Source organism: Eubalaena glacialis, chromosome 9, assembly GCF_028564815.1.
Source record: "Eubalaena glacialis isolate mEubGla1 chromosome 9, mEubGla1.1.hap2.+ XY, whole genome shotgun sequence".
Lineage (NCBI taxonomy): Eukaryota > Metazoa > Chordata > Mammalia > Artiodactyla > Balaenidae > Eubalaena > Eubalaena glacialis.
This window is the reverse complement of record NC_083724.1, coordinates 114,977,644-114,994,537: the sequence shown is the minus strand read 5'-3', so window position 1 is coordinate 114,994,537 and position 16,894 is coordinate 114,977,644. Positions and strand designations below refer to the sequence as shown.

Sequence of the window (16,894 nt, the reverse complement as noted above, 5' to 3'; positions counted from 1 at the left end):
GAAAAAAATGTGTATCACTAATACGAACAAGCTGTTCAAAACTGCCCCCCATTTGGAAAGTCTCTGGCATTTTCTGACTAGGCATTGTATTGTTGCAATGAGCTACGCAGTAATCAAAGAGGACTACTTATTTCCCACCAGAGTTAAAAGGAAGGATTAGTTCTGGTAAGTTCTCGGACGAATTTCAGTCGTTGTTAACTGTGGTGGCATCGGCTTCTCTACATCCCTATCAAATTCAAAGAAAACTCAGGAAAACGGAAAACAAAGGCTGCTTTATTATTCTATTTGAGCAGCATCTACCTTTCACAGAACAATTTTTTTTAAAAATTTCGATGACATTCAAAAAGTTGTAACTAAGAAAATAAGTGAAATGTATTTGGGAAGACGTCAATAAAAAAAATCTCCCCGTTCAACATTTTCTTAATATACACGATAAATTCTGGGATCAAAAGTTTGTAGAACCCTACAGTCTTTGCATAGCCTCAGATTATAAATTCAATTAAATAAAATCCAAGAAAAGATTAGCAGCAGTAGTAAGAGAGTAGCAGGATTCCTAAGAAAGAAAATTTAAAACAAAGATTTGTACAAGAGAAGAAGGAGTGGTAACAGTTATGACACAAGGGAAATTATACAGCAGATACAAGAAGGCTTCATCAGTGAAGTGAGTCCTTAACAGAAGCAGACGTCCATGCTGCCCTCCACCTCCTTTGACAGGAAGGAATAAGTAGGAATCAAATAATTTTGGGGCAACTTTCTAGATTGCTTACTTGTATTATCTCAGATTCCTCTTTAATCCTGAAGTCAAAGGAGTTAATTAACTTACCAAAGATGACAAAATGACTACTTAATCCCAGGTCTATATCACTCCAAAACGCATACTTTTCCATTATACCATGCTGCTGCTTAGAAAATATTTCACATGAATTACCTCCTTAATGAAATAAATTTTTTAAAAACTGGTGTAGCCTAAACATTCCTCTTCTAGGCAAATTCTTCCTAAATACTACACTAATTTTCTTAAGCAAGCTTCTAGCAATGATGGCCTATCAGACCTTTGCCCTTCTTTGCTACCTTTTTCTGGAAAGTACCTAAGCTGCAGCGTAAGTAGTTGCCAGGTGGCTTAAGATTTGCTCTAAGGCCTCACATTTAAGAGAAATGGGTAATCTCCCTCTAGATTGACAAGTTTACATCAGAAGGTGGATAAACAAAGTACTCAGAACTAAAGCTCTATCCTGCATATTTGGCTATTATTTTTCCTGTAAAATACAGCATCCTAACCATAACAGATGGAGTAAAGAATGAGAAAGAACCTGCAAGAGACTACAGAAAAGGTTCAGGGTCTCCAACGCCAAAAATGTCAAACCCCGACTCCAGTCTCCCAGAGGACTTGTATCCGATCCTGTGAAATGAAACAGATCTCCTTCCTAAATCCTTTGGGAGGTGATTAAAACCGCAGCTTCTGGAATCAGACACACTAAAACTCAGCTCCTCCATGATTGCTAATCATGACCTTGGGCAAAGTAATTAACCTCTCTAAGCCTCAGTTTCCACAGATTTAAAATGAAGAAACCATACTAGTTCATTATATAAGTTCCATAAATGCTGAATTACAGTGCCTAGACTATGAGTGCTTCTTAAATGTTAGCTTTTCATCATCATTCTCATTATCAACATCTTTGTGATGACATAGAATAAGTCCATGAGGTCAATGAGAGGGTTCTGTAAACCTTCACGGGGCCAGTTTCAGTACTGGAGCGTCTTAGGAGATTTCTGACGTAAGTAGCAGAGATGGAACTGGCAAGGCCTGAAAGGAGTGAAATAGGAGCAAGAAGAAAATTTCATGGGGAAAGAAACTGTATAGGTTTTTTTTAAAAAAAGCATGTTTATGGAAAAGAGATTAAGAATGAATTCCTCTCTCATGCAGTAAAACAAAAGGCTCATGTTTCTATTACCATGATGGGGACGCCAATGTCAGGCCACAGAAGGTCCTCTGAGGGCAGCTTGGGGGAATTCCACACCACCACGACCTTGTTCAGGTAAGGGAGGCCATTCAGCCTCTCGAGCGAGTTCATGAGCACCTCCTCCCGCTCGTAGGTCAGCATCACCACTGTGAACTGCTCCCGTGGGACGTTGCCGCCCAGCGAGGCCTGGAACTCCTTGCCGGAGCCCCCGGCCCCGCCACCAATAGGCCGAAAGCCAGTCCCAGAGCCCAAGAATTTGGCCTCTGAGGGCAGCACAGGGTCAAACGGTGTGTGGGGGAAAAGATGGAAAGGTCCTGGCGCAGAGTTCCAGCTGCGATAGAAGTCCGTGACGGTCAAGGTGAAGTTGCGGAGGTACTTGGGGGAGGCGTAGGGCGGCTCCGTCTCCACGGGCCCCAGGTCCAAGTCCCCGTTGTCGGCCATGTTGGGGTCGGTCCCGGCTGCCTTGCCTGAGCGATGGGGGATCTCGGCCGCCGCCTCTTCCCGGATGGGAGCGGCTGGGATCTGGATGCGAGTCCTAATCACAGCCAGCACGGTACTGAAAATACTGTCCGCGGTGGAGAAGTAAGTCTCCCAGAGGAAGCGGCCTTGCCGCCTCATGGCCAGGAGGTCGCTGTCGGAGAGGCTCCGTAGTAGGAAGTGGACCTCAGTCACTCGCGGCTTGGGCACCACCAGGGCGGCCTCGCTCCACTGCAGCACGTCCTGGTAAGGAAGCTGCACGTGCTCCCCCAGCACAACCGGGACAGCACCAACCTCCAGGGCTTCAAAGAGCCGTGTGGCACACCCAGAGGAAATAACCAAGCGAGGGTCCCCGGGAGCGATAATGAGGGCGAAGGTGGAGAGCTTCAGTAATTCTAAGCGGTCTTCCCGCTCCCCACACAGCGCCCACTCAGTAGGCAGACTGGGTTTAGGGTGGTTTTTGCAGGTAAATTCTACCAGGACCTGATCTAGTTTGCTGTCCTGTACTGCCTTGAGGGTGGCAATGATACGATCATCGTAGTCGGCTGGAGGGTCACCCTCCATCTCCTCCTCAAAGGAGCGGGCCTCCTGAAGGCTGGATCTCAGCGACTCAATCTTCTCACCCTGGAAGGTGAAGAGATATTTCCGCTTCACTGGCACCTGTGGTGGGATTTCCATGAAGTTGGGCTCTGACATGGCGTGGACTAGCGGCGACACCACCAAGTCAAAGCCAGGCCGGTACTGGGCAGCATAGAAAGTGGACTGGGCCACCATGGCCCGGCCTGTACTGACATTGTACAGCAAATTCTGGGTGTCTGACTTCCGAGACAGACTGATGATGACATGGTTGTGTCCGTCTGTCCGCCAGTGTGGTAGGGAGTACAGCTGCTTCTCCAGGTCAGCAGGCCACAGCACTCCCAGCTCCTGCATTTCCCCCACTAGGATCACATAAAGGCAGGCAATGTCTGCATTTTCTGTAACATAAACGTTGGCTCGTGCTGTGGCCTGAAAAGCCTGCTTGACCAAGGGATCCAGGTAGCTGCCAAAGGCAAACTGGTCACTGTCATAGACGTAGACTGGGAAACCAGAGGTGAGAGGGCAACGAGAATAATCAAAACAGTTGTGCAGCCGGCAGCTCCGTAGGACCTTTGGGGGAGGGAGGCCGATATCATCCTTCTCTGGGAGGAGTCGGATGGGCAGAGAGAGTTTGGGCTGATTTTGGGCCATCAGTTCTTTGTAAGAGTGCTCGGTCTGGCTGATGACATTCTTGAGCTGAAGCAGGTCCTGCTTGGCATTCTCAATGCTCTTCTTACAGGCCTCGATCTTCAGGTTCAGCTTGGCGATTTCACTGTTCAGCTCTTGCCGCTTGGCTTCCAGCTGCAAGAGCTCTTCACTTACAGACTCCCGAATGCGGCAGAGATCCAGCACGTGCTTCACCTCGCAGAGCTCGTTACCAGCCCGTGGGCCAAAGATCCGCTTGCCTGCCTCATCCGCTTCGTCCAGGGTGGTGAGATAATAGTGGGCGATGAGGGGGAAGAACACTAGAATGACGAAGAGCGTGAAGCTGAGCCACGTGAGCCGAATGCGGTTGGACCACCGCAGCATGCAGGTCTGACCTCCATTCCCCACGCCCCCATTCCGCAACATGGTATAGCCCGTCATGAGTTCCTCTGTGGCTCCTGCCCTGCTGATCACGTTGGGTCACTCGCCATAACCATGAGCTGCTACCAGACAAGACTCAACCTCTTCTCACTCACGTGTTTCCGAAAGAGTTAGTGTGCTCCCTGGACAAGGCACCAAATAAAACGGAAATTTCATTTTCCTCAGCTGTGACTGAAATGGTCTCTGACCCTACTCCAGCAGATTTTAAGTTCTGGTTGTTGACCAAAGAACATGTCCTTAATCTTTATCAAACAGTAAAAGGTACCACATTGTTGATGAGATGGAAGGGAAGAGGTCCCTGATGGTGGAACCCAGGAAAGATACCCAGGAATCAGATTGACTTTGTCAACTGCCATAGCTCTCGTTCCTTGGTTTTGCTGACCAACACATATGCATAGTTACTATTCACAGTTATAAAGTAGCTGGTTAGAACAGAAATAAATGCCAGCCTCTTAACAGTGTCATTGCCAACAATCAGGCCTGCAAAAGAAAGAGAAGCATGTCAGTCTTGAAGACATTATGTTCAACAAGCCTGCTCTCCCCCTGTAACTTTCTGGAAAATGCTTAAATCTTATAAGATGAAACAATGGTTGGATCATTGGTGTGTGTCTCACAGAACATTTTAAGTCCAAGATAGGTTTTGTTTGGTATGGATATTTTACTTGTGGTTAGTAAGAGATGGATAAGGTAAGTGTCCAAAAACAGTTTCAGTGTTTAGACACACACACCTTCTTCCTATTTAATTGGCTATAGAGCAGCATTAAAGCCCTATAAAATGATTACCAGCTACATTCAACAGAGGGCAAAAATGTTCACAACAATTTGTTATTCTAGACTTAGGCATCATCATTAGACAAAGAGAAACACCCTCCTATCTATGTTCATTCCTGACATGAAAGTTGCCTTTTGAACTACTGGAAAACAAACAAACAAAAAAACACCTCTCCGAGAAGCTCCATTTGTTATATTCAGATTTGAAAAAAGCTGACGAGAACTCTCTTGATCTTTACCCAGCAGTGGGTGCAGTAATCCAGAGATAAAATGTATTTTCCAGTTTGCTTCTCATTTATCTACTGTTAGCACACATCATGTGCTCCTTCTTAAAATATAAATAGTAACTTGGTCTTTCAGAAAGAACACTATACTTCGAAATGAGGGGCATTATTTCTTATCCTTGGAAGAGATTTGCTGTCAGACCTTACGCCCCAGGTTTCTAATCTCCCAAAATGGAGATAAGTGTACGGAGATAACAACATATATTGTGTTGCTATGAAAATAAAGGACAGAGGATGTGAAGGTACTTCAGGTTAAAAAATCTTGAAACAGCATTCCCAGTCCTATTCTCTTACCAAACTTTACTATCACAGGTTACAAAAGCTTTTCACTTGCTTTCACCTCAAATTCAATACATCTAGAAGTGAATTCGTAATGTTCTGTGCCAAAGAATACCCCCAATTTCCTTCATTCATTCCCTCCAAAAAGTATTTACCATACTCGTTTCATGTCTAAGACATGCTAAGTATAACTGTGGGCGAATCTAGGATGTAAAATAATCCTCGACCTCATGGAACTTCCTTTAGCCTAAAAAGATATAAACAAATAGCAAGGATACTACCACAAGGCAGTGTGAAGTAAGTAGTACTTTTTGGATGCTCAGTCACTCTCCCTAGCTTCTACCTTTGTTAAGGATATATAACTATTAAATGTTTGATAGAGTCTTCTCTCCCTTTAAATAAAAATAAAAAGTGATGACAATGTTACTAAAAGGTTTGAATAAGGAGACCATGAGATAAGAACAACAAAAACCAAAAAATAATCAATCATGGAAAAGCGTAAATTTGGATGATCTAAACTTGATAATTAACAGCTGACCAAATATCCCAAAGACTGTAGGTCAAAGTTTCTAAAGCATTATCCTTTTAATTCAAATGTTAAAATCTCTCTTTTTGGTTTCAAAAAAATGTTCTCTGCACTTACGATCAAATCGTAACAAAGATAGAATGGAGTGGAGGAAAAAAAGAAGGCATAATCCAGGCGACTCAGCTGATTCATTCCTTTCTTACCATATGGCTCAGGGTCCTTCCTTTCTCTGACTCATGTAGCATTACACTTCAGTATACAGTTTCTGGAAATAGTGAACTCCGGGGCTTGCTCTCCTGATAGAAAATAGAGAAGTGACATGCTATTAGAAAAATACTCAATACTGAAGGTGCTATTAAAGAATTTATTTATTGCCTACTATGAAAAGGTTTCTCTTATGTATATAAGGTAAGCATAGAATTTATTGCTCAAACGGAGGCACTGTTTTAAGTGAAAAGGGGTCCTATTAATAAATACACTGGGACAAAAAGCGTAAGTCGGCATTCTCAAAGGCAAACCATCCAGCTATATGGTTACTTATTTATGAGCTCTAAGAGGGGATAAACCAAAATGCTAAAATGTAGAAAAATCCTTACCTTTTAGAAGTATATACTGAGATATTTATAGAGGATTTATCTGGAATTTGCTTAAAAATAAACAGGATGAGGGTGGTGAGGAGTATTCTGGGATATCAGTGAAACAAGATTAGCCATGAGCAAATTACTGTTGACACTGAATTATGGGAATACATGCATGTCTGCTTTTATATATGTTTAACATTTCTCATATTAAAAACTCAAAAATAAATTATACAGAGTCTAAACAAAATGTTTTTTAAAAGTTATTTGGAGACTGACGATACTTAATCTAATATTGCTAGTGCTACCAACCTACAGTGAACAGAACTGCGAATAGAAACCAACGTTCTAATGGAAACCAGTAATTCAACAATGACTCAAAAAAATTTATCCCCATCAAGTTCCATCTCTTTTACTGAAATTAGGCAAAAGTGACATCAGTGCCCAAAAGCATGAACTTTCTTTCCTAAACAGCTAATTAAATTACTGCAAGCACAAAAGAAAAAGAAAAAGAAAACCCTTAGAATCTCTTCTGTTATTCTCTGGGAAATGACAACGAAGGTATTAGGATCTAGAAATAAATGTCATCTGAAACATTGATAAGAAGCAATCTCATTAATTCTGTCATCTGCCACAGCACTGAATGCCCAACTTGTCAGCCTGCCCCCTACAATGCATTCTACGCACAGCAATCAGAATCATCTTCTTAAAACATGAGTTAGACCAGGGATCTCCTATCCTTAAAAATTTTCAGTGCTTTCCCGCTACACCGCCAGGCCCTTCGTAACTAGCTCCCCGACCACCAAGCTAATCTCATATGACATCACTGCCATACTTGCTCATTCAGCTTTAGCTACACTGGCCTCCTTTCAATTCTTCAACCAGCCAAGCTCTTAACTGCTTCAGAAGCTTTATACTTGCTGATCTTTTAGTCTCGAATGCTCTTCCCTAGGCTCTTCTCTGGTTGACTCCTTCTCATCCTTCAGATCTTAATTTCTTGATATTCCTGTTTAAGATAGCCTTTCTTACCCTCTGACACTTTCTGGCACTGATCTACTGATTTCCTTCATAATATCTTTTCATTTATGTATTGTCCCTTTCTGCTTTGCTGGCACCCAGTCGTCCTCCTACCTCATATAGAAAGCGCTCCCCAAGGCTTTTGACATAATCTGGTACTGAATCCATTCGTTGAAATGGCGTCAACCCCCAAAGTACCCCCAAAATACTAGTAGACCAGTATTTCCAGCTCCCTAAAGGATACCTCCCCTAGGATACACTATGGCCATTACATGATTCCAAATATTCCCTCTTTCCAATAACTTTCAGTTCTGCCCATGATATTACACTCTTCTAGCCTTACAAACTAGAAACAATGTGATATACAGCAAGGAGTATAGACCTCAGAGCTAGCCAGACCTGGATCAAACCCCAGCTTTGTAAGCTATTAGATGGTCACTTAACCACTCTGAGCTGCATTTTTTTCTTAAGTAAAAGAGAACACTCATGTTCAGGATTGTTATAAAAATTAGAGATACAGCAATGAGTAAAAAATACCCTGTACAGTATCTCACATATAGTAGTCTATTTATTAGCTACAAGTCCTGGAGTTATTTTTAGATCTGCCAAACTGCATCCATTCTTTTTTATAATAATAATAATTATGGTAAAAATATATTTATAATAATAATAATTTACAATAATGTTTGCATTTATCCCTTCCTTTTATCCAACTGCCTTCAACCTAGTACTGGACCATAACAAACCATTATGCCTAATCTCACATTCCCCATCAGTTTATCCTGTGCATTACTCTAAATCAATCTTTTTTATTTCCTCTAATAATGCTTTAGCTTGAATAATTTCAACTGACCTGTCTTTGAGTTCACCAAACCATTCTTCTGCTATTTCTAGTTTAAGGTTAATTCCATCCAATAAATTCTTAATTTCAGGTATTATATTTTTCAGTTCAAGAATGTCCATTAAGTTCTTTTTTAGAGATTCCATTTCTCTATTGAAATTCTTCATCTATTAATTTTTTCCATCTTTTCCTCCATTTTCTTTAGCATATTTATGAGAATTAAATTTCTTATCTAATTCCAACATCTGGGGCGCCTGTGGATTTTATTCTATTTTTCTCTTGATTGTAGGTCATATTTACCTGTTTCTTTGTAATCTTACGATTTTTTATTGTGTGCTGGACACTGTTTAGAAGAACTATAAACACTGGAGTAAACACAATTTTCCCAAGAGATGGCATACTTTTCTGTCAGTCTTTCTTTTTTTTTTTTTTTTAACCCTCTACCAGTCTGGCAGTTATATATTCAATTTATGACTTAAGTTGAAAATTTAACATTATCTCTAATATTTTATCCCTCTTCTTAATAAAAGATCTTTACCTATGATGACCTCTCTCTTGACTTTTACATCAATATTGACTGATATTTTAGCTCCATCTTGTTTTTACACTCTCAATGTTAGCCCTTATTATCATTACTGCAATTCATGCTTGTTTAGATTCACCCACATATTTACCAATTTCCTTATTCAGAATTCCATTCCTTTTTGCATTTCATTCCTTTTTGCATTTCATTCCTTCCCTCTGGTTGCTTCCTTTTTCCTGAAGTAGTTCCTCCAGTGAGAGTCTGTTGGTGGTAAACTCTGTTTTCTTGTGAAAACACTTTATTTCACCCTAAATCCTGAATAATGATCTAGCTGGATATACCATTCTAGGTTAATAATTCTTTTCCACCAACACTGAAGAATCCTCTGGATTCTATTATTGCTGTTGAGATGTGAGATGTCGGTCTAATTGTTGTGCCTTGTGGATAACCTGGCTTTTCATTCTGGCTACATTTAAGATCTTTTCGCCTTTGGAATTCTGCATGTGTCTACATGTGGAATCTGGGGGGTGGGGAACGCTCAGCACTCATCAAACTTTCTGGTTCTTAAAATGTGTGTCTTTCATCAATCCAGAAAAGTCTCAGTCATTATCTGTTTGCTTTTTTGTTTGTTTAGTCATTATCTATTTGTATAGTGCCTGTCGCTCATTCTCTCCTTTTTGAACTCCTATTAGATGACTAGACATATGTCAGACCTCCTCATTTCATACTCCATGTCTTTAAACCTTTCTTCTACATTTTCTCTTTTGCCCTTTGTGCTACCATCTGGAAATTTCCTCAGGTCTATCCAGTTGAGGGGTCAGGAAATGTTTTCAGTAAACAGCCAGAGAGTAAATATATTAGGTTTTGGGAGCCATATACAGTCTATGTAAAATATTTTCATTTGTCTCTTTTTTTAAACAACCCTTCAAAAATGTAAAAACCATTCTTTCCATGCAGGCTGTAAAAAATAAGCCACAACCAAGATTTACCCCACAAGCCATAGTGTGCCAACTCCTGATCTAATTCATTAATTCTCTCTTCTGTGTCAAAGTGGTTGTTTATCCTACCCACTGAGTTTTAATTTCAATTACTATTTTACATTTCTAGAAATTCTATTGACCCTTTTTAAAAATTTGTCTTATTTTTACAATAGCACCTATTCTTTATCACGTTTTCTATTCCTTCTTTTCATGTGTTTAGTTTGTTCTGTCTGCTGATTCTTGCTCATAGAGGAATAGTAGATTGTTTCCTCCCATGCTTTATAATTCTGTATTGAGTTCATTTTTAGTTGTGCTTTATTTCTGGGAAATCTATGTGGTCTGGGTTGAAGATACGTCCCTCCAGAACAGTTTGTGTCTTCCAGATACCTCTGTCATATTATCAGCCTTAGACCACTTTTTATGTCAATTCTCAGTCTGGAGACTCTCCCAGATCCCACAAGTACTGTAAATTTGAACACAAAACTCGTATGAAGGGAAATCCATGGTCATGAGTTCTCAGTGAATATTCCCTTCCCCAACCAGCTCTGGATCTTGCTAAGAGAGACATCTCTCTGTGTGTGCTCACAGGTAGATTTTTTTTCTAGTCTATCCACTCCTTTAGTGAATGTCCAACACTTTTAAGATCCATACTCTTATCTGATGTCTCAGTTTAACACTCACAGGCGCAAGGCTCTTTCTCTTATCTCTGTGGAAACTAAAATGCAAGTTACTAAAACTGGCAAACACCCTAAGGGGCTATAGCCTCAGACTGCTCATCAGATGCTTTTTCAATCCCCAACCTCCCCTGCCCCCACCCCACCTTTTTATTTTAATAAGGATTTATCTTTCTTGAGAGTGAAATATGCATTTTGTAGCAGGGGGGGTTTATATTGATCTAGTCTGCTATTCTGCCAAAACCAGAGATCGCCTCCAGTCTTTTGTCTATGCATGAATAAACATGCTTACAAAAATGCGATATGTTTTTTGTAATCTGATTTTTTCCACTTATAACAAGAACAATGTAATGCCCCACATCATTAGATGCTATACTACATGATCATCAATAACTGAATACAGCAAGACCATAATTTATTTAACCAGTCCCCTTTTGTTAGACGTTTGTTTCCAATTTTTCATTATAATCAAAGCTATAACAACTATTTTTGTAGCTATCTTTGCATACATCCACAGCTATTTCCTTAGAAAGAAAATTTTAACATAGGTCAGAGCAAGAATATCTTACCATTTTAAAAATTACTGTCTACGAGAAAGATGACCATTTATCCTCCCACCAACAATACAGAGGGCATCCGTTCGCCAATAATGGTGTGACAGAAATGGTTATTACTCCACGAGAATGTATTTGCTCTTCTACATTTCCCACTCTGCCTTACAGTTTGGCTGCAGCCGTTAAGACTAGTTCTTGCCAAAGGGAATGTGAGTAGAAGTAAGGTATCCTTTCCAGTACAAGGCAGTTAAGAATAGCTATGGATTCTTCTTCCCCCCACCACTTGAGAGACTGAAAGCAAAAAACTCTAAAATTATAAAGTGGCAAGATAAAAGCAACCCAGACCCCTGAGTCACCACTGGAGAGGAGCCACGGAAGAGCGCCACCTGAATCGTGAAGAGTGAGAAATAAACTTTTGTTATGTTAGGCCACTAAGATTTCAGAGTCTGTTGCTGCAGTTAAGCATTAATTAACCTAATTAATCCAACCGAATGCCTTTTTTTAAAAAAAGACAGTTGGATAAAATGTCATTCTATTGTTTTAATTTACCCTTTATTATTGGAGGTCGAACAATTTTTGCTCATTGAGTATCTGTACTTCTCTTTTCATGCACTATCAGTTCACGTGTTTTGCCAATTTTTCTATCTCTAAATGTTTTTTCTTTTTTTTTTTCTTTTTTTTACATTAGTCTGCTGCCCATAATCACTCTTTTGCTGAACTTCCACGATCCTCTATAATCAAGGATGGCTCTACCTACACGCCCTACTTCAACTATTCCACGTACGTTTAGTGAATCTTTCAAGCTCAACCCTACACAAAGAACGAGCTGGCTCAAGTTGTGCTCTTTCTCCAACCTTCTCCATCTCACTTGCCCAACAGACTCACTGGATACTTGGAACAGCGTTCTTCCTCTTTTCCACCTATCCCACTTACTCTCTGGGGCCATTTTAGAGTCCCACCTCTTCCATATAGTTTTCTCTAACTACACTCGATTTCTAAACTCTCTAAATTCCCACTGTATTCAGTATTAGAGGATTCAGAATTTGATCAACTGTTCATTAGTTTCATTTAAGCAATTTGTTTCTCTCCAGCTGGACTTAAAAACTCCTTGTAGAATGAAACTATTTTTCTGACCTCTTTTGAAATCCCTCTGCAAAATATCACGTAGTTCTGGGTTCCAGGTCACACTGCTCAATAAATAACAATACTAGATGAAAATCTTAGTTTTACATTTTCATTTTCAATCAAGTTTGAGATTTAGAGCCTATATAGTCTTGGTTCAAGGAAAATGAAACACTATAAAATAAAGAGAGAGAATTTCACAGCTAGGAGGAGGCTTGAAGGCCATCTGGACTTGCAATTAGACTCTCTGGCTCAGGACTCAACTTTGAGAATTTAAGAATGTTACACAATTTCCTCCTTAAAGTCATATTGAAAATCCCTACTTACCTCCAGGGTTATTGTGAGGATTAAATAAAATACGATAGATTAAATAAAAAATCTATGGGACACAGCTAAAGCTGTGCTGAGAGGAACATTTATGCATGAAATGCTTACATTAGAAAAGAGGGAACGTCTCAAATCAATAACCTAAGCTCCTACTTCAAGAACCTAGAAAAAGAACAAAATAAACCCAAAGTAAGCAGAAGGAAAGAAAGAATAAAGAGCAGAAATCAATGAGATAAAAAACATAAAAACAAAAGAGAAAAATCAGTAAAACCAAGAAGTTTGTCAAGAATTTTGACAAACCTGCTCAAGACTGACAAAGAAAGAGATACAAATTACTAACATGGGGAATGAAACAGGGGATATCACTACAGTCCCTGCAGGCATCAAAAGGATAACAAGGCTTCCCTGGTGGTGCAGTGGTTGAGAATCCGCCTGCCAATGCAGGGGACACAGGTTCGAGCCCTGGTCTGGGAAGATCCCACATGCCACGGAGCAACTGGGCCCGTGAGCCACGACTACTGAGCCTGCGCGTCTGGAGCCTGTGCTCCGCAACAAGAGAGGCCGCGATAGTGAGAGGCCCGCGCACCACGATGAAGAGTGGCCCCCGCTTGCCGCAACTAGAGAAAGCCCTCGCACAGAAACGAAGACCCAACACAGCCAAAAATTAATTAATTAATTAATTAATTTTTTTAAAAAAAAAGGATAACAAAGGAAGACTATAAACAACTCAACACACATAAATTGGACAACTCAGATGAAATGAACCAATGCCTCAAAAAACACAAACACCACAACTCACCCAATATGAAATAGATAATTAGTCCTATAACTATCAAATAAATTGACTTTGTAATTTTAAAACTCCCCAAAAAGAAATGTCCAGCCCCAAAGGCTTTCACTGGAGAATTCTACTACATGTTTAAAGTATAAATACCTATTCTAAACGGTCTCTTCCGGGGGGAAAGGGGGGAGATTCCCGGTCCATTTTACCAACCCTGATACCCAAACCAAAGAGAGCACCAAAAAAGAAAACTACAAATAAATCTCTCTCATGAATATAGACAAAAAACACTGAACAAATATTAGTGAACAGAATTCAGTAATATATAAAAAGAATTAAATTATATTGCACTTAAGTAGGGAAGTGTTATTTTATATAGTTAATCTTATCCAGAAGCATGAACATTCATTGTCTCCATTTATTCACACCTTTATTTCTATCAAATAGTTCTGTCATCCTCATTCCTGCCCCAATGTCTCATATTAAGTTAATCTGTATTTTATATAATTTACTCATCCATTCTCCTGGTTCTCCACCGCAACAGCTCATCCTCTGGTTCCTTTTGCCACTCCTTAAATACAGTTGTTCCTCAGGGGTTTGTCCCTTGTCCTCTTCTCTATCTTCATTTACTGGAGCTTGCCAATAGCTTCAATTAGCACCCCCTGATTGGATGATTCTCAAATTTACCTCTCTAACCTTGATCTCCCTTCTGATATCTCTTTTCCAATGGTCAGCAACACAGACATCTACACCTCAATGTTCCAAAGGCAGCAAGGGTACATCTCCTCTGAGTATAAGGAGGTTATGTTAGTGTCTTCTCCCAATAAAGAGGGAAAAAAAGTTCAAAATACTTGTGCACAGAGATTTATCATTCAGATCACGGCGGATGCCCTACTTTTTACTTCCCCTAATCAAAATTTTTTTGCTGATAAATGGAAAGTAGAATTCTTCATATGTTAGCCACTCACTTGAGGGCTTGAAACCAGCTATGTTCCTAGAAAGCTGAAATGGTAAGTAATTCAAGTCAGAAGTCCGGAAGATAAGCTGAGAAGTCAGCTGGGGCTTAAGAGTTCTCATTCGAAGTTCTGCATATGCTTGTCTTGCCCCTTCATCTCCTCCCTCCTATGCCTCAACACACCCGTGCCCTCTACCATCTCTACCACATCGCCTCCTCTTTGAGCGCCTTCTCTGCTGACATTCCTTATCACCACGGCGAACTCTTCCGTCAACAGTGGGAACATTACCAGCAATGAGGACCTTGCTTTCAAGAGTCAATTGATATAATAACCATCCTACTGACTCGACTTTTCTTCTTTTAAAACTAAAACACTCTGATATTGAAACTTCCTATCATGGATTTGGCATATCACTGTTTATTTAGGTCTTCTTTAATGCCTTTCAACAAAGTTGTATAATCTCCCTCATTAAAAAATAAATAAATAAATAAACTGAACTAAAGTAAAACACTCAATGGAAGAGAGAAAGAAAACAGAAGGGAGGAAAGAAGGGAATAAATAGCTGGTTCCACTTGGGCTGCTGTTATGCATTACATCTGAAACGTATGAAGGGAGAATGCAGCAAGAAGCAGAGAAGCTAGACACCTTCCAGATGTTCCCAATTGAAACCTTCAACTGACTTTAATATATTAAATAACTGTAATAACAGCTAACATCTATTGAATGTTTACTGTGTGCCAGGTTAGACCTACTGTATTCCTTCACATACTTAATCTTCACAAGAATCCTATGAAGTAGGTATTACTATTATTCCCACTTTATACACGAGGAAACCAAAGCACAGAGCTTAGGTAACTTGCCCAGGGGCATCCATATTGAGTGAAACTTGGATTCAACTCAAAGTTACTCTAAGGCCCACACTCTCTATGTCTTAACCATTATGATAAACTGCCTGTGATGTTAACTCAGGGAACACAGAGCACAGGCACATCATGCATAAATTAATTTTAAATTATCCATATTACTACAGCTGTACTGTAACCACAGATCATGATAGTTATAATTAAAACACATGGTAATACTATTCCAAACCTAAAGTCAATCTTATATTCATATTTGTTTATCTGCTAAACAAAACAAGAAAACAATATACTCAGAGTGAATGACCTACCTGTGCACCTGTGCAGGTAGTACTACATGAGCCCACCAAGAAGGCGGAATCCTATTACAACCCAGGAGCAGGTGCTACAGAACCGTTTGTACATTGCTGCTATTACTGCCATTGCCACAAGCCTTTCAAACTAGATAAAGATAGTTCTGTACAGAAAATCATTTCAATAAGGTTGTTGAAAGCAATATTTCAGAGATTTTTAAATACTATAACAACCCCAGAGAACATCATTTCCTGATTTCCTGCTAAGCACAGGCGTGACAAACACCCTGTTACCTAGTACCTAGTTCAAAAATCAGGATGTTAATAAGCTAAACAAATTAAACAAACTAAAATAAATTTCCCAATACTAGCAGTACTGTTAAGACTCTGACTTCTCTCTTTTATGGTTTAAAATAACAAAAGGCACTTTCCAGGGAAGCTAACTGTTGATAAAAAATGACTTGTAAAAACTGATTGTAGGCAATTCACAAGTTACAGGAGAGCGAGTCGTGTGTTTTTCACAATACAACCACCACAGTTTATTTACTGGATAAATTTAACCTGGGTGTAAAACAAAGGAAATAAAAAGTTGTCAGCAATTAAAAACCAAAATCAGGTGAGAAAAACTGGTTGTGCATTGACATACTTACTGAGCTACGAGTCAAGATTATGATACAATCACAAAGAACCACAGAGTTGAGCCACCCTTATTACAGGGCTTTGAAAACAAGGAGAAACAAGTATTGCTTGGGCTCAAGAACAGATTTCTAAGTCCAAAGGTGTTCCACAGAGGTCCCTAGCAGACACAAAGGAGCTCACCAGCAAGTAATAAGCGTTCCTTCCGCTGCTTAGGTATTAAGGTACCTAAGGTATTAACAAGCAAACTAACATTCTTCATTAACCCAGGTCGCAATACTGCTGCATTTAGTCAGCAATAAACCTGAACCCAGAACTCTCAACTCCCAGGATAAGTCCTCAATTGGAAAATTATGCCAATTCCTGTATCTGTTTCCCTTCCCACCAGTTTGATAACATCCCACAAATCAAAATCACACTGTCTCACAAGTCAGTTTTTAACTCGGGTTACAAATCAGATGCACAAATCAGCTAAGAATGTTTTCACATGATAAACCCAGGCCCACCAAACATTAACTGAATCAGAATTCCCAAGTATGGGGCCCAAGCGCCTGCAGTTTGACAAAGCTCCCAGGTGATTTTAATGCAGAGCACACAACTCAATAAAACTCAAAAGTATTGGTCTAACAAAGAACTGATGACAATCCTCATTCAGACTGATGACATCTGAATCAATGTAATTACAGACAACTAAGGAAGTCAAAGAGCAATATACCTTATTCATGCAGGAAGTCTACAGACTACATCATAGACTTTTGGAAGACGTGGGGGGTAGACCTTTCACTTGTTATA

At 39.9% G+C, this 16,894-nt stretch overlaps 1 protein-coding gene across 1 annotated transcript in view; it reads right to left on the bottom strand.

Annotated features, from left to right (window-relative positions):
- Positions 1 to 16,894, bottom strand: part of EXTL3 (exostosin like glycosyltransferase 3) — a 129,294-nt gene that overhangs the window by 40,545 nt on the left and 71,855 nt on the right. The window contains exons 2-3 of the mRNA XM_061200741.1: positions 6,164 to 6,256; positions 1,953 to 4,580 (exon numbers count right to left, since the gene is read on the bottom strand). Of these exons, the coding sequence (XP_061056724.1) occupies positions 1,953 to 4,100 (2,148 nt within the window). The 5' untranslated portion in view covers positions 4,101 to 4,580; positions 6,164 to 6,256. The remainder of the gene's footprint in view (positions 1 to 1,952; positions 4,581 to 6,163; positions 6,257 to 16,894) is intronic.